Here is a 22,902-nt window from a genome sequence, read left to right as displayed (position 1 = left end):
AATGGAAGTGCAAGGTTTCCAGTGTAACTTTTTCCAGAACAATGATGTAAACCCAGGGTTTAAAGGGCTTGTGACCCGGAAGGAACTGGCTTCCTTTTTGACTCTGGCAGGACTCTAGTCTGCAGGTGTCAATGGTAGCTTCATATTTCATCAGGAAAACCAAAGAGAGGGCAGCCTCTGTTCTTTTTTCTGCGTAGACACCCCTTTCTAAAGTTTTGAATCATGTATGTGCTTGGATATGCTCAGAGCTCCTACCTGATGCTGCTGGAGCTAGAATGGGGCTCAACTCTGCCTTAAGGAGCACACTGCCCCAGGGTCCTGTTCATCTCCTTCCAGCCATGCTAGAAACTGCATCTACAAATCTACATGCACAGGATGCCTCGGTGGCTCAGCGGTTGAGCTTCTGCCTTTGGCTCAGGACCTGATCCTAGGATCCAGGATCGAGTCCCATATTGGGCTCCCTGTGAGGAGCCTGTTTCTCCCTCTGCCTGTGTCTCTGCCCCTCTTTCTCTGTGTGTTTGTGTCTCTCATGAATAAATAAATAAATCTTTTAAAACAAACAAAACAAATCTGCATGCACCTCTTTCATCTCAGAAGCACTCTAATTTTTCTGATTATAAAGGCAGTACATCCTAGTCATAGAGAATTTGGAGAATTCAGAAAGATACAAAGGAGACAGAAAGAGAGAAAGAATATGAAGAATAAATCCCTGGTAATTACTTCTCTCAGAGTTTCTTTCTAGAAACTCTCTTTTCAGTATCTCTCCACCTAGTTCTCATCAGCTCCGTGTCTTGCACTTCCTATTTCATTCTTAAGGAACTGATAGTTAATTGAGTTGATACTTGAATTACAAAAGATTTTATTTGGTGTCATTAAAACTATCAAAAAAGGGCTTTCCCTTTAACATTACCCACTGTACACAGTGGCAGTTTGTAGCAATAGAACAGGACCTGTTAAGATAGGAGTCCATCTGACACATCAGAGAATCCTCCTGATGTTAAGGGAACTCCCAGAAACGCCGCACTACCACCATGTACAGCAATGACAGATATTGTTCTCACTAGGGCTCAGTTACATTCTGAGTCACATAGGCCTGGAGAGAGGGTGGGGAACTCATCACCCATGTACCTCTGTATCCATGGGAAGATTGGTTTTCAACAAACTAGCTCACAGAGTAAATGATTTCTGGAAGGGAGACTGCCTGTGTTTGGACGGCTGGAATAAGAACACAGCAGTAAGTGCTTGGGAACATTTGTGAAGAGGAGGTAGCAAGCCAACCCCCAGTGGGGAAGGTGTGGTTAATTGACCTAGGATTATGTGGGATGCCTACAAGCTGGAAGAAGAGAGAAAGAGGACAGTTCTGGAAAGTTAACTACCCTGTGAGGTTTGCTTATTCAAGTCCTTCCTCATTCCTCTTCTTTGCCTACCGAACTTCATTTATCAAAGTTCAGGTCTACAGAAGTACGTACATGTAAAACAGGAAAGGATTTGTATATTGCCCCAACGTCAATATGCCAGTTTTGATATTGTACGGTAGTTATGTAAGCTGTTATGATTAGGAGAACATGGGACCTCTTTGTTCTATTTTTGCTACTGCCTGTAAATCTATAATCATTTTGAAAGAAAAAGAAAAACTCAGCTCTAGAGCTTTCTGCAGCAGTCTTGCCCAACAACCAGATTCATATCGTCTTCCAACTGCTTTGGTTTACCAACCCCCCACATCATTTCCAAACTGCATCTTGCCTGCTTTCTGATGATCTGTGCCATACCACTTGGCATACACATATATTCTATATGTGTTACATATGTTAACACATGCCTTACATTCACTGAGATAAACATGCAGATGTATACCATACGATCTCATTCACTAGCGGTTCCTTATGTGTGTGTGTATCATGAATCCCAGCAAGACTGTAAGCTCTGTCTTTGTACCTCTTTTCTTGGTGTACTGAGGCACTGCCCACTGCTTAATGCAGGGTAGGTACTCAAGAGATACTACTTAAGTGACTGAAAAAGCAAAAAATATTAAAGGAAATAAAGAGGGGCACCTGGTTGGCTCAAGGGTTGAACATCTGCCTTTGGCTCAAGCCTTCTTGATCCTGGGGTCCTGGGATTGAGTCCCACATCAGGCTCCCAAGGGAGCCTGCTTTTCCCTCTGCCTATGTCTTTGCCTCTCTCTGTGTGTCTCTCATGAATAAGTAAATAAAATATTTTTAAAAAATGAAAAGGAAATAAAGAGATAGTTAAAATACCTCACCAAGTTCTTTTTTTTTTAAAATATGATTTGATGCCCAGAAAACATTTACTAGCCCAAGATTGGAGTTTAAAGGCATGTCTGTCTCCTCGAATCCTACCTATCACCACAAACAAGCAGTTATCAACTGAGAAGCACAAAGGTTAGTCACACGTGTGTTGTTTTGACACTTGCCATAAAATGCTTCTGAGTTCCTTAAGGGAAATGCTGAAGGAGCACTTTGCTAATTCTAGAATCCACCCTTCCCTTAGGGTTATCTTGTCTGAATCAAAGGGTGAGCAGGTTTGTTTAAGCTGATACCTTGGGTTAAAAAAAAAAAAAGGACAAATGAATTTTAAATTTTATGAAAAATGTGTACCTTCAAAGTCAATATGAGCAGTATCTCCACATTGAGAAAGTCGGAGCACGTCTACTGACATAATAAAGTATATTCTTAGAAAAGGCACCTGATTATGTAAACTGCTATTTATAGGTAAAAATATATTGGTTGTAGCCTAGAAAGAGGGACTGACTTTATAATTTTTATCTAATTTGGCCCTATGGGATAGAGAACAGTCTACAAAATATTCAGTGAAATAAAGATCAGAACATGTGCATGGCATTCTAATTTTATGGTTTATGCTTTTAAAATGAAAGAGGGAATTATATATACATTATATATTTATATATATATGTACAGACATCCATATATACACACATTCATATATACATATATAAGAAGCACACGTATGTATTTGTGTGAGATTTTATATGCGTAAGATCTCTCTGGACAGATACACAAGAAGCAGGTGACAATGGCTACCTTTGGGGAAAAAAATTCAAGGACTCATAGGTTGGGAAGGAAACTGACCTTTCACTTTCTGAATTTTTCCACTGTTTGAATATTTTACTACATTCACAGATTATCTTCAAAAATGGCTTTTTAAACTGAATATCAATTAAAAATATTGAAACTAATGTTGTACTATATGTTGTCTAATTGAATTTCAATTTAAAAAAATAAATAGGGATCCCTGGGTGCCTCAGCGGTTTAGTGCCTGCCTTTGGCCCGGGGCATGATCCTGGAGTCCCGGGATCGAGTTCCGCAACGGGCTCCCTGCATGGTGACTGCTTCTCCCTCTGCCTCTCTCTCTCTCTGTATGTCTCTCATGAATAAATAAATAAAATCTTTAAAAATATATTTAAATAAGTAAATAAATAATAAAATAAATTCTAAAATATTTTTATCATAAAACACAGATAAAGGACATCACTTAAAACAATACCTTAGTGAATGACTATAAGGTAAACACTCTCGTAGCTACCTACCTACTGACTGGGTCAAGACAGAAAAATTTGCCAGCTGCCCAGAAACCTCTCCCTGTGCCCCATCTTAATTACAGTCCCTTATTATTACATAATAATCACCCTCTTCCTTCTTCCATTATCCTGGCTTTGATAACTTCCTTGTATTTCTTTATAATTCCCTCAACCAAGAATGCATTCCGAGCTGCTACAGTCTTGCCCATTTCTTTAACTGGTTTTTTAATTTATGCTGTTTGTATTTCCCCTCCATTCCTTTCTATACTTACACTTTTTCTGTCGAATAACCCAGGCCATTTGGCCTAAAGAGATTTCCTCCAGTCTGGATTGTGATGGTTGCACATTCGCAGTATAACTACACTGTTCATCCTCTAACTTCTGTGCAAACTGACGATTGAATTCAAAGGCCTGATGAGACTCAGCGTGCACTGAGTCTGGCAAGGTCAAGGTGGTGGTGCGTTCTTTCATCATATGGCACGTACCGTCTAATTTTTGTTCTTCTTCATTGTCAGCAGCATTTCATGTTCGATGCCTAAATTCATTAATTTACTGGGGGATTATAATATGGGTAATATTCCAACCCTATCATTTCATTTCATTAACTGAAATAATTTTATAGGAAGAGTCCTTCACTCATCTACTCTGGTTATAGTTCATATAGGAAAGCTTGATTCTTTCATTCCCCTAGTTTTTAAGATAATGTATAGCTGGCTGTCATTCTCAGGAGCCCAACTAGTTTTTTGGCTTTTGGTTTTTTAATTATTGTGAACTCATGGATATAAGCATATCTGATGGGTTTCACACTACAGGAGCCAGAATGCAAGATGGCACCTAGTGATTCTTACCTTCTGGCCTTTACATCTTGCATAGTCCCCTACCATAAGGAGGTGATTTGGTCTGTGTAACCAATAAACTACAGCAGAAGTGATGGTGTGTCACTTCTGAGATTAGGTTATAAAGTCTGTGGCTTCCATCCTTGGTGCTCACTCACTGGACTGCTCTCACTGTCTCTGTGCACTCAGAGGGAAGTCATATTGTAAGCAACCCTATGGAGAGACTCACATGGTGAAGAACAGAAGCATCCTGCCAAGAACAACATGAGTGATTTTTTGATGTGGATCTTCCACACCCAGATGCAAATGTACATATAGGCTGTACAAATGCAGCCTAACTGCAATCTCACTAGGGACTCTGAGATAGAGGTAAAGTTAAGCTGCTCTTGGACTCCTGACTCCAAGAAACTGTGTGATATAATGTGTCTGGCTTTGCAAAGCTTCAGAACAATTGTTACACAGCACCAGATAACTAATTTGCAATCCAGTGCAGTTCCTATCATTTTTCTTATCATTATTGAAATGCAATTTGTCCTATCTCTGGTCAGTAAGGGCCTCTTCAAATTGTCTCTTGAGATAACTCTAATAGTCTTTATTAACTGCAAAACTAGATTTAGCTATTGCAAAGGGACTTTTGAACTCTTAAAATGAACCCTCTACAGCCTCTTTCCAGAAGGGTCCAAACAGGGGAACACCATAATTTTCAGGGAATATCTGTTGGCTCCTTTGAGTTTCTCCTGTTCCTACTCCACCTGCCACCCATTATCTCCCTTTCCCATCTCCTACATAGATGATGATCGTATACACAGTCTGTGGTTATTGGCAATTGTGTTTATTGTAGTTGGAGTTTCCTACTTGTCAATTCACTTGTTATTTATCTTGCTTGGTGTTCTCAGAGTTCCTGGTTCTGTGATTTGGTGTTTGTTATGAATTTGGGGGAATTCCCAGTCATTGCTTCATATATTTCTGTGTACCCTTCCTTCTTTTCCCATTATGCTTATGTTAAACATTTTGTACTTGTCTCATGGAACTGGATATCTGTTTCTTTTTCATTCTTTTTTCTCTTTGCACTTCAGTTTCAGAAGTTCCTAGTGATATTTCTTCAAAGAAGAGTTTTTAACTTTCAGTTTGTTATGTGGCATCAGGAATGGCAACTTCGGGGATCCCTGGGTGGCTCAGTGGTTTAGCGTCAGCCTTCTGCCCAGGGCACGGTCCTGGAGTCCCGGGATCGAGTCCCACCTTGGGCTCCCTGCAGGGAGCCTGCTTCTCCCTGTGCCTATGTCTCTGCCTCTCTCTCTCTGTGTGTCTCTCATGAATAAATACATAAAATCTTAAAAAAAAAAAAAAGGAATGGCAACTTCTAATCTCCTCACATGCCAGAATAGAGACTAAAGTCTACTTAGTTTTGTTGCAAATGTTGTTCATGGGTTTTAATTTTTGCCATAATTTTTATATGTGGGGATTTGGGAAGATCTAAAAACTATGCAGCCGCTGCTAGTATCTCAAAATCAGAAATAATGTTTAATAATAATAAAGTAGTTAAGAGGTATTCAGCAAAGTGACTCAGTGCTACAATTTAAGTTAATTTTATTGGTTGAAAAAAATGACTTAATAAGCACTTAATTGTAAATTCATAACAACAAAGACAAGAATTCCCTTAGAAAAAAGTAAAAAAATATTTACAAATAGGCAATTTATTGGAAAAAAAAAACCTCAAAGAAACGGAATAAAGCAAGATTTTGAAACTCTTTCATAAAGCAACACTAATTAAAACAACAATGAAATATCAATTTTTAACTGTTGGACTAGCAAAAATTAGCAAGCTAGGTAACACTAAGTACTAGTAGGGTTGTAGTTTATAGAAACTCCACACACTGCTTTATGGGACAGAGAGGGAATGTGTGCGTAGACTAGCGCCACCATTCTGCAGGGGAATTTGGTACTCCTTAGTCAAATTAAATAGCTATATACCCTGTGATCCAGTAATGCCATTCCTGGAGATTTTTCTCAAATAAATTCTCATACTAGGTCTAGGAAGGAACAACACAAGGATGTTCATCATAATTTGTAGTGACAAAGGTTTGGAGGTGGTATTGGTTTTCATCATTGGAGGTGTAAATCTGAAATGTCGTAAATTCACTTCATGAAGTATTATGCAGCAATTAGAAACAATATGTGTAGATGTTAAACATCCTAACGCTTCATAAAAAAGTTAATAACCAGACTGATGTTCAGAACACATCACCTCATATGTAAATGTTTTAAATACATGGTAAAAAACAAAACACACTGTTTTCAAAACCAGACACAAAAAGAGGATATACACTAACCACATTAGAGCCACTCCTGTGGTAGTGATGGGGAATGGCAATAAGTAATGAGGACAGTAAGGAATATGTACATAAGTAAATAAATGAATGCATAAAAACAAGAGCAGTACCTTACACAGATCAATGATGATTAAGTACCCTAAACTGAGAAGTCAATTAATTCATTTCCCCGTGTCTGAATTTCTACTAAAAATTTTTTTTAATAAACTTAAATATTTTCCCTCAAAACCTGTGCTTTTTAGAATACCTCTAATTACAAAGTACTAATTATTTTCCCATCCTAAAACCATCTCTAATTATTTCCCATTCACTGACTTCCCTTTTTGGCAGCATTTCCAACCTCATAACCTTTTATTCATCTGATTCATTCATGTATTTATGAGTTTACTCATATATTGTATACATATTGTTCTGGGTACTTAGAGAATATGAGAAAACCTCTCATGCTCCCTCTTTCTGGGAACCCACATTCTAATGAAACTTCCTGCAAAGCATTAGCCCATGAAATGGTTCAAACCAGCCCAAGGCAGTACTGACATAGTGTGTGAGCGCGAGTGGTGGATGTGAATGTGTGATATAATCCAGAGATGAGACATCACGGAAGCTCATACTAGGTCTAGGAGGGAACAACACAAGGATGTTCATCATAATTTGTATGATTATGGGTGGGTGGGAAAAATCTGCCTGTGGGGTCATAGTTGTGTTGGGCCTTATAGGATGAGCAGTATGGATTAGAGAAGGAGGAAGGGACATCCTAAGGGGAGAGCATATCTTTTTACAAAGCACAGAGTTAAGACTGAATGAAGTACAATCAGAAAGTATCAAACTGGACACTGGGAACTGGCATAGGAAAGTAAGGGCAATGAAACTGAATTAGCAGAGAACAAATTATAAAGGACTTGATCTTTTTCTTTTTTTAAGATTTTATTTATTTATTCATGAGAATCAGAGAGAGAGAGAGAGAGAGAGAGAGAGGCAGAGACATAGGCAGAGGGAGAAGCAGGCTCCCTGCAGGGAGCCTGATGTGTGACTTGATCCCAGGACCCTGGCATCACACCCTGAGCCAAAAGCAGATGCTCAACTACTGAGCACAGGTGCCCCAAAGGACTTAACCTTATCCTGTAGAAGCTTCTGGAGGTGTTTGAGTCAGGAACTGGACAGGGTTTTCTATTTTATTTATCACATGAGATCTCCAACCAAATATTGCTTAGGCTCATAGTTCTCTTTCCTTCCAGTCCCCTGGTGGTAGGCTTTGTGGTTGGCCTCCAAAATGGGTCCACTGAACTCCTACAACCCTGCTTTCTGTGCTGCCCCACCCCCTTGACTTCTGCCACTTCCTTTGTTTCATAACCTGACATCCTATTGGAGTTTGGATTCTGTGCATTCTCCTAGCATCTGATGGTTACCTCGGTCATATTAACTGATTCATTAGTTCATTCATCAAATGCTTTTTGATCCCCTACTTCCTTCTGGGCACTCTGCTAGAAACTGAGCACACAATGATAAGCTAAAACAGAACCAAAGCCTCTCCTCATGTAGCTTAGAGATAGAGAGAAATGTTATCATACCTCAGTATCCTTTTTTTCACTGTAAAATTCGTTGTACCATATTTCAACCATTTTTTTTCATCTGCCTAATAGGCTGAGTTCAGAGTGTCTGGTACTTCATAAATGCTCAATAAATGTTAACTGATTGAATGAATGAGTAGGTATATGCTTGCAGAATCCAACTCATACAGCAGTAAGAAATATTATCAGTCCTGAATTGGTAACAGCAATCTCATCCCTTCACAGAATTGCTGATCACACAAAAATGTAAACTCTAGGTCACAGGTCATCAGACTTTTTCTGTGAAGTGTTAGATGGTAAATACATTAAGCTCTGTAAGCCATATGGTATCTGTCATGATTGCTCAGCTCTGCTATAATACAAAAGCAGCTGCAGACAATACGTAAACAGTGAACATGACTATATCCCAATAAGAATTTGTTTAAAAGGTAGCTGTGGACTGAATTTGGCCCATGGGCTCTAGTTTGCCAAACCATGCTGCAGATAATGTCATCTTTGTCAATTTTTAAGAACCGCTTTCATGCCTGTTCCATATACCCTCTTTAGTCAGGTAAGTTTAGTTGCTACATCTAAAATCTGAGTTTGCCTTTAAACCCATGTCTGATCTGACACTTTCATGGGGATCCCTGGGTGGCTCAGTGGTTTAGTGCCTGCCTTCGGCTCAGAGAGTGAACTGGGGTCCCTGGATCGAGTCCCGCATCGGGCTTCCTGCATGGAGCCTGCTTCTCCCTCTGCCTGTGTCTCTGCCTCTCTCTTTCTCTGTGTCTCTCATGAATAAATAAATAAAATCTTTAAAAAATAATAAATACAGATTCTCGTCATCCTTTTTTATGGGTTATGTAGTATCCCAGTGTATTTAGCCACCATCCTGTTTCCTGTTCATGAACATTTATTTGGTTATTTCCAGATTTTCACAATGATGAGCCATGTTGTAAAACATGTGTGTCATCTCAGTAGTTTTCTGAATATTCAGAAGAAAAGTGCTTGTTAATGTTCTCAAAAATGGAATCATAGTTTGAATATAGTGGGAAAATGTGAAATTATTTTCGTAAAAACCTTATCTACTTCCTTTTTCATTCATCACTGGTATATCAAGTACATAAGATTTTTTTTAAAGATTTTATTTATTCATTCATGACACACCGACACACACAGAGGCAGAGACACAGGCAGAGGGAGAAGCAGCCTCCAGGCAGGGAGCACGATGTGGGACTCGATTCCGGGTCTCCAGGATCAGGCCCTGGGCTGGAGGCAGCACTAAACCACTGAGCCACCCGGGCTGCCTAAGTTCATGGAAAATACCTTCTAAAACCAATTTATGTAGTGCAGAAAAAAAAAGAAAGAGAGAGAAATAATCATTAGCTATTTCCACAAAATCTTCTAAGTGCCCAGAACTATTCTAGGCCTTGAAGAAATCTATTTACTGAAGAGTTCAACTTTCCATCAATGCAGAAAGACATTTCACTAACAGTTCAATTAACTAAACAGGCTGTTTAATTAATAAAAATATTTTTTTCAAGAGGAAACTGAAGCAATTTTGTTTGGCATGCATGCTTAATTGGGTGTTTTAATATCTTGGTTTTGGCCTGCGATCACTTAAAAATGATCATCAAGCAAATCTACATGGTTAAGTATAATCGCAAGAGTATGCCTTTTACATTTTATGGTGTATAAAATCTAGCATAAGAGAAAATAAACACAAGAGCAACAAAGAGTTTCACTCACTTACCCTCTTCATAACCACAGCCAGGGTAAACTTCACTCAGCCTTCGGCCATTGAATTTTATACTGAAGTTTCCATCTACCCCACAATCAGATAAACTCCAGCTTGTGGGAGCAGCTAATGGAAATAGTGCCGTAAAAAGAATTGCTGAACAAATTTCCATGTGCTTAACCTGAAAGGGAGAAATTGCAACGTGAACGGAGTAAAAAGTTTTTAGCCGTTTTTAAACCAAGGGGGGGGCGGTGATTTCACTTTTAGCTGGAACTTGTGACTAAGATCGCCTGGTCGGGAAAATGATTAACACTCCTGCTCCTGTCGTCATCAGCTGCTTGAGCTCCCCAGCTGCAGCAAATCTGCTGAGAGAACCGCACTGATCCTGGGCATTTGCACTGTGAATACACTGTCCTCCTTGAGCGGCTGTTCAGTGAGCGGAGCTCGACTTTGGCGTTAAGTTAGATAAAATAAAAATTCATTTAGAACCTCTGCCAACTTTGTTAGTGGTTATTTTCACCGAAGTATAAAAGAGTTTGTTTTTACCTTTCGTTTTGGTGCCCTACCTTGAAAGATGGGTTATCATTTAGATCCTGTTTCTTAAAATTTCCAACTTTGATAGGAAACATTTGCAGGGCCCCTAGGTTCCCTCAGCCCTGTTTTCTTCCCCACCATACTTGAGTCTAAGAACTTCATTCAGTGCCCTTTTGAACTGGCCTTTCTCATTTTCTGGAAACCATGGGTATGAAAAGATGAGGAAAAACTAATTAATTCATGTGCAGAACTTGGAGGCACCAGAAAGCCATCAAGGATTATTCCTGTTCTTAGATGATTGTTACATAAAGGCTTCTTCATAAATGCTTCTAGAAGAAGCAGGAGTTGGGGGGGGCAGGGAATTCCACCCAAGATTTGAGAAAGAAATGGCAGAGATTTATTTACATAAATTGTGCAGTATCTTGTGAACAGAAGCCTGATATGATATCTGCAAACACATGGTTTCTTTTAGGTGGTATTCCACTCCGCCAAGAGGGCAAAGTAGATTATGCATTTCCTGTTGAGTGGCTGAGGAAAGCCAAAACTGGGTCTTAAATACAGTGCTGAGTATGGAACTTCAGAGCTAGCTGTCGGTTGTGTTTATCATGCTATAAACTTCATTTTCCTCATAGCCCTTAGATTACTGACTTAGAAGTAAATTGATGACTCAGAGTTCTTATCACCCTTCCTGAGGTATTTTCCACGAATTGCCAAGCTCATTTTAGGAACTCAGCTGCATCACCACGCCACCCCACCCTCCACACCACCACCACAAATGGGAGTGGTTTCAAAGCTGTAAAACAATTCCAAATAAATTCAATGAGTTTCTCCCTCTATACCCATACACTGCTTTGTCTCTGAAATTTAGCAAGCGCTCTAAGTGAATCTCACATACTCTTAGGACGCCTAAAATGATGAACACTTTAAAGTCTTTATTGCTACTCCCTCATTTCCTTTTGTTGGGTCACAACAAACAGTTGAGAAGTTGGAGAAAAAAATGCCACATGTGTGCACGCACACATGCATGCATGTGCAAGCTTTAAGTCACCTTCCAACAGTGCCTGGCACATAGTAAGCACCAAATACTCATTTGTAATTATTACTCTGTTGTCCATATGAAAAAAAGAAAAAAATTCCAAATCTTCCAGAACTGAGGTTCTTAACCTAGATTTTAATGCAACCAAGGGTTCTCTGAACCCTGAATTGTATGTAAAATTTAGGATTATATGCATTTTTCTGGGAAAAAGGCTGTTAGGGTTCATCAGATGCTTAATAAAATGGGTCAATGACACACGGAGAAAAGGGCAAGAACTACCACCCCAGAGAAGTATTAAAAAGATGTAGTCTCAGGGATCCCTGGGTGGCTCAGCAGTTTAGCGCCTGCCTTCGGCCCTGGGCGTGATCCTGGAGTCCCGGGATCAAGTCCCACATCGGGCTCCCTACATGGAGCCTGCTTCTCCCTCTGTCTGTGCCTCTGCTTCTCTCTCTGTATCTCTCATGAATAAATGAATAAAAATCTTAAAAAAAAAAATGTAGTCTCCAAAATAAAGGAAAGGAAAAAAGAAATGTAGTCTCCAGGGGGTGGGCTTGTGAAGTAGATTCTAGAGTGAGAGTATCAGGAAAGGATTATAGTATCTCCATGTTATGGCAAAACACAATATGGACTATTTTGAACAACATACAATATCACTACCTTTTTTATTACAAATAATATAAGTTTACTATCATTATAGTGCAATAAACATAAATGAACAGACGATCATGGTACAGGTTCAACTGAGTCAGAGTCGGTTAATGATAGCCATATATATGTGGTGTTACAGGGTAATTAGACACAAATGATAAAGAAATGCAAGTGCCTGAAACCAACATTACCTTTATGTGGTCAAATCAAATTTCTCTCTTTTCATGCTTTAATTTGTTAATAGCTGCCATAACCCTAAGCCTTAAGCATCATGCTGGGATGCTAGCTGAGTCCTACCTGCGATTGATTTCATCCTTACCCTCATCTGAGAATTGGTGCTGAGGTGCAGAGAAGTCCCAAAGAAATGAACTCTGCATATCTGGCATTTGGGCAGAGAGAAGGAATCCCATCTTAGCTTCAAAAGAAACAGGGAAGACAGAATACAGGAAATGAAGGACAGGAAATTAAAGCCTAGAGCTGGCAACTGAACCAAGCAGGGAATGTCTCTGATGCGGAGAACACACTGCCCCATAGACCACTGTCACAGCTGGACAACCCACAGATTTCTGTGGGAACCAGGCATCTGGAGGAGGTAGGAACTATTGCTTCTCCCATCGTCTTGCTTCCTTTCTAGAAAGATTCCATAGGTTTGCCAACTTCTACCCTGCCCCAAATTCCTTCCACAGGAGAGAAAGTAAATACAATTCTTCCCCAATAAATGCTTTGGAGGAGAGAGAGTACGTGTGAGGAGCACAACCACTGTCATTTCTCAATCACCTATAAAATATCGTATGTTTGCTTTACATTTATTTTCTCATTTATTCTTCACAACAATGCTATAGGATAGGCACCATATTTATTCCCATTTAATAGACCAAATCTTAAGCTGAAAGTAGTACAACTTGGAAAGATGTGTACCAGAACTCTCTAATTTTCATTACATTTTATCTTTAGCTTCTGTTTATTCTCATTTAGCGTAAACCCTTATTTCTTCATTTCTGAAGAAATACTACACTTGCTGCCTCCCTGGCTTCTTATCCTCCAGAGTTTGCATTCAATTCATCTGCACACACACAGCCCCTCAAGTGTAAGTGTGAGGTGAGCCAGTATAGAGCCATCACCACTGCAGGGAGCTGGAGAGACAACAATGAAAGTGTTCCTGATTCCTGACTTTTTTGAAAAAAAATGGAATTGCAAACACTAATATTCACGCTTTTTTCATATTCTCAGTCACATTTTCTTTTTTAAAGAAGGATATATTTTGGCATATTTGATCTTTAGGAAGTCATTAAATAGAACACTATCAAATATTTATTTAGAGTAAATAAATTATATTATGATTCTGAGAGAGTGTATCCCATGAGTGATACACAAGTGATTTTTACTGCAGAGGCAGCTCTTGAAGCATTCTTTTGACTTGGGATCACTGAGTGACATTTGGCCCCATGAGGCTGTAGTTCTTGGTCATGTGATGGTCATTTACATGAGGCTGATTGTTTAATGGACCCCCTTAGTGCTCCATAGCAATGGAGTCACAGTTATAGTAACACTTGATAAGCAGCAAAGATGACCTAAAACAAACAAGCAAACAAACAGCAAACAAAAAACATATCTTTTACACTAAGTAATCAGCAATTAGAACAATAAAATAAGAGCCATAGCAAAAGTGTGCACTGGTTAGATAAAATGTGACCCAAAAAATTCTAATCAGGTTTTTCAAAAAAGCCAAAAAGAAATATATCTTGTCTGAAGTTTGACTTTCATTTAGAGTTTTGCAAATCCTAGAACCATGTATATATCTATATAATACATTGATGGGTTACAAAAAAATATGAATCATACATATATAACTGTTCATTTGTCAATAAGTGCATGTTCTTAGATAATTACCTAATAGGGTTATCTTGTCTACCTTTCTGGTGATTGGGACATCTCTAAGGGTGAAGATCATGTTTCCTGATCTCCCACCCTCTGTATAAGACTCTGGCTTTCATTCCTGTGAAATCATTCTTTGAAATACACCAACAGCTTGATTTGTCTGTTGCTAAGATACATCTTCTTTGATTTCTCCTAACCTCCATGGCATGTAGCCAAAGAGAAACTCTCTTACCGTCCTTGATTTTAAGATACTACACTCTCTATCTCCCTCTGTGACTGACTGCCCTTCTTCTGCTTCCTACCCTTTCCAAAATGGGTGTTGGTCCTAGGTATGTGGTCAGTCTACTTCTGTCTTTTCCCTCAATATCTCAATCACTCACTTTGCTTCAATAGGCACCTCTAGGCAAATAACTCCAAAACTAGTAGTTCAGCTCCAAGTCTTCTCTATTCAGAGATTCCTGACTACCTGCTGAACATTTGCAACCAACACCAAGTTTGGTTCAGCAATTTGAAACTTGCCTTGACTTCATCCTCACGATCCCTGTTCTTACTTCTCTTTTTCCAGGAATGATCCAGTAACCCTCTTACCAAGGTTTGAAAATTCAGTATCATGTTTTATCTCTTTGTCTCATGGTCCCTTCCCACTCATGAGTATAGCTAATCATTGCCTAAGTTTTATGGGCTTTTTCCTTCATTAAAAACACTTCCTTCCATTCCTTGTTAAAAATTATTTTTCACTCCCATTGTTATTCTTTTACTTCAGCTATTCAGCGCCATAATTCTGGGTTATTACAATTTCCTCCTGGTTGATCTCTCTCTCTCTTCTCTATTTATATGCTACCAAATAACATTTTCTTAGAACATCCCTTCAATAGTATTCTTCCCTGGTCAATGAGCTTCAACAGTATATTGCAGAGGTTTAGACCAAGGCTTTTCAAAGTTTAAGGCACATGGAAATCACTTGAGATTCCTCCTAAAGTGCAGATTGGAATTCAGCTGGTCTGGGGTGGGGCCTGAGAGTCTTCATTTCTAGGTCCCAGATGATACTGATGCTGCTGCTCTGTTTGTTAAGAGTTTATAACCTGGGTCATATCCAAGTCTCATTCTCCTGACCTGCCAAATGGGGAGACTAATAGCTAATAGCAGGGCACCCTGCCCTTGCCCCATTCAATAAAACAGACAGAATGACTTTGTTAATATATAGGTCCTACCATGTCCCTCCTCTGATCAAAGACCCCAGTGCCTTCTGTCTCATTTAGGCAAAAATTAAGTCCTTATAGTTAGTTGCCTGCAAGATCTGACCCAACCTTTGCCTGCATAACTTTATCTCTTTGCACTCACCTTCTAGCCACACCACCCTTCTTGTTTTCAAAACATCAAAAAGCTTCTTCTTGCAGGCTTTTATTCTAGCCTTTTCTTCTGCATAGAATGCTCTTCTATGAATGGCTTATTCCCTCCCTTCCTTTAAGCTTGGACTCAAAGGTCATTTTCTCAGTGGTATATATTCCTTCACTTACAATCTAAAATTGTGAACATGCTGGGGTGCCGGGGTGGCTCAGCTGATTAAGCAACCAACTCGTGATTTTGACTTAGGTCATGATTCAGGGTTATGAGATGAACTCCACATCAGGCTCATGCTGGATGTGGAGTCTGCTTGGGATTTTCTATCCCCCTCTGCTCCCTCACTCCATTCATGCTCTCTCTCTCTCAAAATATAAAATAAAATAAATAAAATAAAATAACAAACATTCCTCCTTCATCACCAGCAACTTACACTCACTTCCTTGCCTTATTTTTCTCAGTGACATTTATCTAATATACCAATATCTTGCTTATAAAGTATAAGCTCCAGGAAGGCATAGATTCTTATCCACTTTAACTATTTAACTATTATTCACAGATAAATGTCTCTTTCTTTTGGCTGATTCCCTAACAACTAGAAGAGTGAGTACCTGATATATAATGGGTATAAATAAGTATTTGTTAATTGAAAGAGGAATGAATGAATGAATGGATGAATGAATGAAAGTCCTAACTCTATGATTATTATGAAGATAAATAATATTGCATACATAAAGCATTTAACACACTGCTTGGTTGATTTCATAAAAACAGAGAATAGAATGGTGGTTGCCAGGGACTGGGGAAGGGGAAAGTCAAAGGGCACACATTTTCAGTTATAAGAGGAATAAGTTCTGAAGATCTAATTCACAACATGGTGGTAACCATAGTTAATAAGAATAGCATATACTGGCTGTATGTGGCTGAGAGTATTGCTGAAGCATTCTCACTACAAAAAAAGAGTTACCTACTTTAACTGTGTCAGATGATAAATATGTTAATTATTTTGATCTTGGTAATCATTCTAGTATAGAGATATATATATATATATCAAAACATCATGTTGTATAGTTTAAAAATATATAACTATGCTTCTCAATTGTTCCTCAAAAAGCTAAAATTAGAAAAAGGAGTGGTTGAAATATAAAATTATAATTCTTTCATCCTAACTCACTCATCCTTCAATTGTAAAATGGATCAATTATAAATTCTAAATAGCTACATGTGATAAATGGATAAATCTCAGTAACATAATATTAAGTAAAAGAAGCCAACACAAAAGAAAATTACATATATTTGTGTGTGTGTGTGTGTGTTTAACAACATGCAGAAACAAATCTAGAATGACAGAAGTAAAAATGTTAATTACCTTTGGTGGTAGGAGGGGAACTGGAAAGATGCAATCATCTGAAGTGCTGATTCTGTTTTATGTCTTGATCTGGGTGGTACTTACACAGGTGTGTTCTCTAGGTAAGAATTCATTGAGATATATACTCATGTGTGTGCACTTCCTGTTTGTATATTTCAAATAAAATATTTCCTTTACATGAACAGACATTTCTCCAAAGAAGACATACAAATAGCCAACAGACACATGAAAAAAATGCTCCATATCACTAAGCATCAGAAAAATACGAATCAAAATCACAATGAGATACCACCTCACACTAGTCTGAATGGCTAAAATGAACAAGTCAGGAAATGACAGATGTTGGCAAGGATATGGAAAAAGGGGAACCTTCTTACATTGTTGGTGGGAACGCAAGCTGGTGCAGCCACTCTGGAAAACAGTATGGACATTCCTCATAAAGTTGAAAATAGAGCTACCGTATGACCTAGCAATTGCACCACTAGGGATCCAAAGGGACACTCACACCCCAATATTTATAGCAGCAATATCCACAATAGCCAAACTATGGAAAAAGCCCAGATGTCCATCGACAGATAAATGGATAAAGGAGTGGTGCTGATTGACATCTAAAGAAAGCTGGGATGGCAATCCTTGTATCAGACAAATTAGATTTAAAATCAAGGACTGTAATATGAGAGGAGGAAGGACACTATATAATTAAAGGGTCTATCCAACAAGAATATCTAACAGTTATAAATATTTATGCCTCTAACATGGGAGAAGCCAGTTATATAAGCCAATTAATAACAAAATTAAAGATACAACAATAATTATACAATAGTAGTAGGGGACTTTAACACCTCACTCACTACAATTGATAGATTATCTAAGCAGAAGATCAACAAGGAAATAAGGGCTTTGAATGATACACTGGACCAGATAGACCTCACAGATATATTCAGAACATTCTACCCTAAAGCAACAGAATACATATTCTTCTTGATTGCACATGGAACATTCTCCAGAATAGATTGCATATTGGGTCACAATAAAGTCTCAACTGGTACCAAAATATTGGGATCATTTCCTGCATATTTTCAGACCATAATGCTTTGAAACTGCAACTCAAACACAAGAGGAAATTTGGAAATCATTTAAATACATGGAGGCTAAAGTGCATCCTACTAAAAAATGAATGTATCAACCAGGAAATTAAAGAAGAATTTTAAAAATTCATGGAAATGAAAATGAAAGGACAACTGTTCAAAACCTTTGGGATGCAGCAAAGGTTTTGCTTACAGTCCTAAGAGGGAAGTATATAGCAAATAAGCCTTTCTTAAGAAACAAGAAAAGTCTCAAATACACAACCCAACTTACAGCTAAAGGACCTGGAGAAAGAACAGCAAATAAAGCCTAAACCCAGCAGAAGAAGAGATATAATAAAGATTGGAGCAGAAATCAATGAAATTGAAACCAAAGAACAGTAGAAAAGATCAACGAAACTAAGAGCTGATTCTTTGAAAGAATTAATAAGATTGATAAACCCCTGGCCAGACTTACCAAAAAGAAAAGAGAAAGGATGCAAATAAAAAACAAGCCTGAATGAAAGAGGAGAGATCACAAGCAACACTGGATAAATACAATTAAAGAACATATTATAAGCAACTATATGCCAACAAATTAGGAAATCTGGAAGACATAGATCCATTACCAGAGACATATAAACTACCAAAATTCAAACAGGAAAAAATAGAAAATCTGAATATACCCATAACCAGCAAGGAAATTCAAGCAGTAATCAAAAATCTCCCAACAAGGGGTGCTTGGGTGGCTCAGTGGTTGAGCATCTGCCTTTGCTCACTCAGGGCATGGTCCCAGAGGTCCTGGGATAGTCCTGCATCAGGCTCCCTGCAGGGAGCCTGCTTTTCCTTTGCCTATGTCTCTCATAAATAAATAAATAAATAAATAAATAAATAACCTCCCAACAAACAAAAGTCCAGGGCCAGATGGCTTCCCAGGAGAATTCTACCAAATGTTTAGAGAAGAATTAATACCTATCCTTCTGAAGCTGTTTCAAAAAATAGAAATAGAAGGAAAACCTCTAACTTCTTCTATGAGGTCAGCATTACCTTGATCCCAAAACCAATCAAAGACCCCACCAAAAAGGAAAATTACAGACCAATATCCCTGATGAACAAAGATGTCAAAATTCTCACCAAAATACTGGCCAGTAAGATCCAACAGTATATTAACAGGATTATTCACCACAACCAAGTGGGACTTATCCCTGGGCTGCAAGGGATATCTGCAAATCAATTAATCTGGTACCCTACATTAATAAAAGAAAGGACAAGAACCATATGATCCTCTCAATAGATGCAGAAAAAGCATTTGACAAAGTACAGCATCCTTTCTTGATTAAAACTCTTCACAGTGTAGGCATAGAAAGGGAACATACCTCAATATCATAAAATCCATATAAAAAAGCCCACAGCAAATATCCTTCTCAATGGGGAAAAACTGAGAGCTTTTCCCCTGGGGTCAGGAACCCCTTGTACAGTGTACAGTGCAGGCCCACTATCACCACTGCTGTTCAACATAATACTGGAGGTCCTAGCCTCGGCATTCAGACAACAAAAAGAAATAAAAGGCATCCAAATCAGCAAAGAAGTCAAACTCTCACTCTTTGCAGATGACATGATACTCTATATGTTTCCATAGAAACATATGTTCCCAAAGACCCCACCCCAAAATTGTTAGAACTCATCCAGGAATTCAGCAAGGTAACAGGATATAAAATCAATGCACAGAAAACAGCTGCATTTCTATACACTAACAATGAGACAAAATAAAGAAAAGGTAAGGAGTCAACCCTAATTGTATCCAAAACCATAAGATACCTAGGAATAAACCTAACCAAGGAGGCAAAAGACCTATACTCAGGAAGCTATAAAACACTCAGGAAAGAAATTGAGGAAGACACAAAGAAATAGAAAAACATTCCATGCTCATGGATTAGAAGAATAAATATTATTAAAACGTCTATGCTACCTAGAGCAATCTATACATTCAATGTAGTCCCTATCAAAATACCATCAACTTATTTCACAGAGTTGGAACAAATAATCCTAAAATTTGTATGGAACCAGAAAAGATCCCAAGTATCCAAAGGAATGTTGAAAACCAAAACTGGTAGTGTCACAATGCCAGACTCCAAGCTCTATTACCAAACTCTAATGATCAAGACAATGTAGTACTGACAAAAAAAAAAAAAAAAAAAAGACACATAGATTAATGGAACAGTATTAAGAATCCAGAAATGGACCTTCCATTCTATGGTCAACTCATCTTCAACAAAGCAGGAAAGAATATCCAATGGAAAAAAGTCTCTTCGACAAATGGTGTGGGAAAATTGGATAGCCACATACAGAAGAATGAAAATGGACCATCTCCTCACAACATAAACAAAAATAGATTCAAAATGGATGAAAGACCTACATGTGAGACAGGAATCCCTCAAAATCCTAGAGAACACAGGCAGCAACCTCTTCCACTTTGGCTGCAGCAATGTCTTGCTATACATGTCTCCAAAGGCAAAAACGAACTACTGGGACTTTGTCAAGATAAAAAGCTTTTGCACAGCAAAGGTAGCAGTCAACAAAACCAAAGACAACTGACAGAACTGAGAAAATATTTCAAAAGACATATCAGATAAAGGGCTACTATCCAAAGTCTACAAAGAATTTATCAAACTCAACACCCAAAGAACAAATAATCCAATCAAGAAATGGGCAGAAGACATAAACTGACATTTTTTCCAAAGACATATAAATGGCCAACAGACACATGAAAAAATATTCCATATCACTTGGCATCAGAGAAATACAAACCAAACCCACAATGAAATACCACCTCACACTAGTCTGAATGGCTAAAATGAACAAGTCAGGAAACGACAGATGTTGACAAGGATGTGGAGAAAGGGGAACCCTCATATACTGTTGGTGGGAATGCAAGCTGGTGCAGCCACTCTGGAAAACAGTATGGACATTCCTCATAAAGTTGAAAATAGAGCTACCCTATGACCCAGCAATTGCACTACTAGAGATTTACCTCAAAGATACAAATGTAGTGATCCAAAGGGGCACCTGCACCCCAATGTTTATAGCAGCAATGTCCACAGTAGCCAAACTATGGAAGAGCCCACATATCCATGGACAGTGAATGGATAAAAAAGATGTGGTATACATATACAGTGGAATACTACTCAGCCATCAAAAAATAAAATCTTGTCATTTGCAACATGGATGGAACTAGAAAATATTATGCTAAGTGAAATAAGTCCAAGAAAGACAATTATCATATAAGCTCAGTCATATGTGGAATTTAAGAAACAAAACAGAATTATAGGAGAAGGGAGGGAAAAATAAAACAAGATGAAATCAGAGACAGAGACAAACCATAAAAGACTCTTAATCACAGGTAACAAACTGAGGGTCGGTGGAGGGGAGAGGGTAGGGGTAATGAAATGAGGATAGGGAGCACATGTGATGTAATGAGCATTGGGTATTATATAAGACTGATGAATCACTGACCTCCACCCCTAAAGCTAATAATTCATTATATGTTAATTAATTTAAATAAAAATGTAAAAATAAAGAAATAATGATGAATTACATATATATATGTGTGTGTCTATATATATGTATATAACTATTATATATAGGACTTTAATTTTATGTTTTACATAAAAAGTCTTTAATTTTTTCTTTTTTTTTTTGCTTTCATGAACTTCCAAAATGGGAATTTATTATTTATATAATTATATATTTATATAGTCAGGAAAGGAATATTCATTATTTAAAAAAATTAATTTATAGCATTCTCATTCAAGATGGTGACATAGGAAGATCCTGAATTCATCTGTTCCAACACTGAGGCTAAAGCTACATATGGAAAAATATTCCTTTTAAAAAGCTTAAAGTCTGGCTGAGTGACAACTACACATCAGGCTAATTACAAGAAAACAACATCAAACCAGGTAGGAAAGGCTAGAACACAATCTTGCAATTAAACTCCATCCCCTTCAAGGAGACCCACAACTGGGAACTAACTCAAAATCCAGAGCTTCTTCCTGAGGAGTGAAGGCTTACAACCCATATTAGACACTCTAACTTTTAAGACCTGAACCTGAGAGATGAGCTGCCAAATCATCTAACTTTGAAAATCAATGGGATTCATGCCCTGAGACACACAAGACTGAAATGATCTGAGAAATACCTCTCAAAGGGCTTATGTGCTCAGACTCACCTGCCTGGAGCCTTAAACCAAAGGGAGCCCATCACACCCAGACTTAAAGAGTGAAGAAGGGACATGTGCTTTTGTTAAAAGCATTGGTCTGAGAGGCAGGAATCCAACTGAACATGCATATCTAGGAGCTTGCCAAAACACTTTCCAGGGATGGAGACTGACAGGTACCATCTTCATACTTTCTCTTTGCTATGCTCCAAAGCCCCAGTATTTTGTGGAAGGGAGATTTTACAGGCATCTGGTGCCCTGATTTTTGCAGCAGCTGCCTAGGGCATGCTTCTTGATCTCCTGACTCTGGGGCCCAGAGGAACTTTTGTTCCTGCACCCATGGGACTGTAAAAATTGGTATCACCCAGAAAGATATTCATATCCCTGTCTGGCTTCCTAATTTTTGTGACTGCTTCTAGGGGAAACCTCTATATAACCTGGTTCTGGTGGCCTGTGGGGCTTCCACTCATGAGTCCCACAGATTATGACCAATAGAAAAATAATTCTTAATCAGCTACCATCTCCAGAGGATAGCAAGAGGCAACAGACCCAGGAACTCAGTCTTTCCATGAAGGAGCCCTATTAGCTAATTATCATGACTGAGGTCTCAGGGACAGGATTCTAATTAAACATGCATCTTGGGGCTGACTGGAAAACTTTCCAGAGACCTCATAGGGCATGTATTACATTCAAGCTTACTGATGACATGCTCTAGAACACCACTGTTTCCTGAAGGGTAGCTTTACAGATATCTTTCTGCAACACTAGTTTTTGTGGCTGCTACCCAGGGGACAACTATTGATCACATAACT

At 38.4% G+C, this 22,902-nt stretch overlaps 1 protein-coding gene across 1 annotated transcript in view; it reads right to left on the bottom strand.

The window, feature by feature from the left end:
* The window catches only part of TRPM6 (transient receptor potential cation channel subfamily M member 6), a 154,779-nt gene extending 138,502 nt beyond the window's left edge, over nucleotides 1-16,277 (bottom strand). The window contains exon 1 of the mRNA XM_077906685.1: nucleotides 10,020-16,277. Coding sequence (XP_077762811.1) covers nucleotides 10,020-10,028 — 9 coding nt within the window. The 5' untranslated portion in view covers nucleotides 10,029-16,277. The remainder of the gene's footprint in view (nucleotides 1-10,019) is intronic.
* Between the last annotated feature and the right edge of the window lie 6,625 nt (nucleotides 16,278-22,902).

Source organism: Canis aureus, chromosome 1, assembly GCF_053574225.1.
Source record: "Canis aureus isolate CA01 chromosome 1, VMU_Caureus_v.1.0, whole genome shotgun sequence".
In the NCBI taxonomy this organism is placed as follows: domain Eukaryota; kingdom Metazoa; phylum Chordata; class Mammalia; order Carnivora; family Canidae; genus Canis; species Canis aureus.
This window is presented reverse-complemented; position numbering and strand designations above follow the sequence as displayed.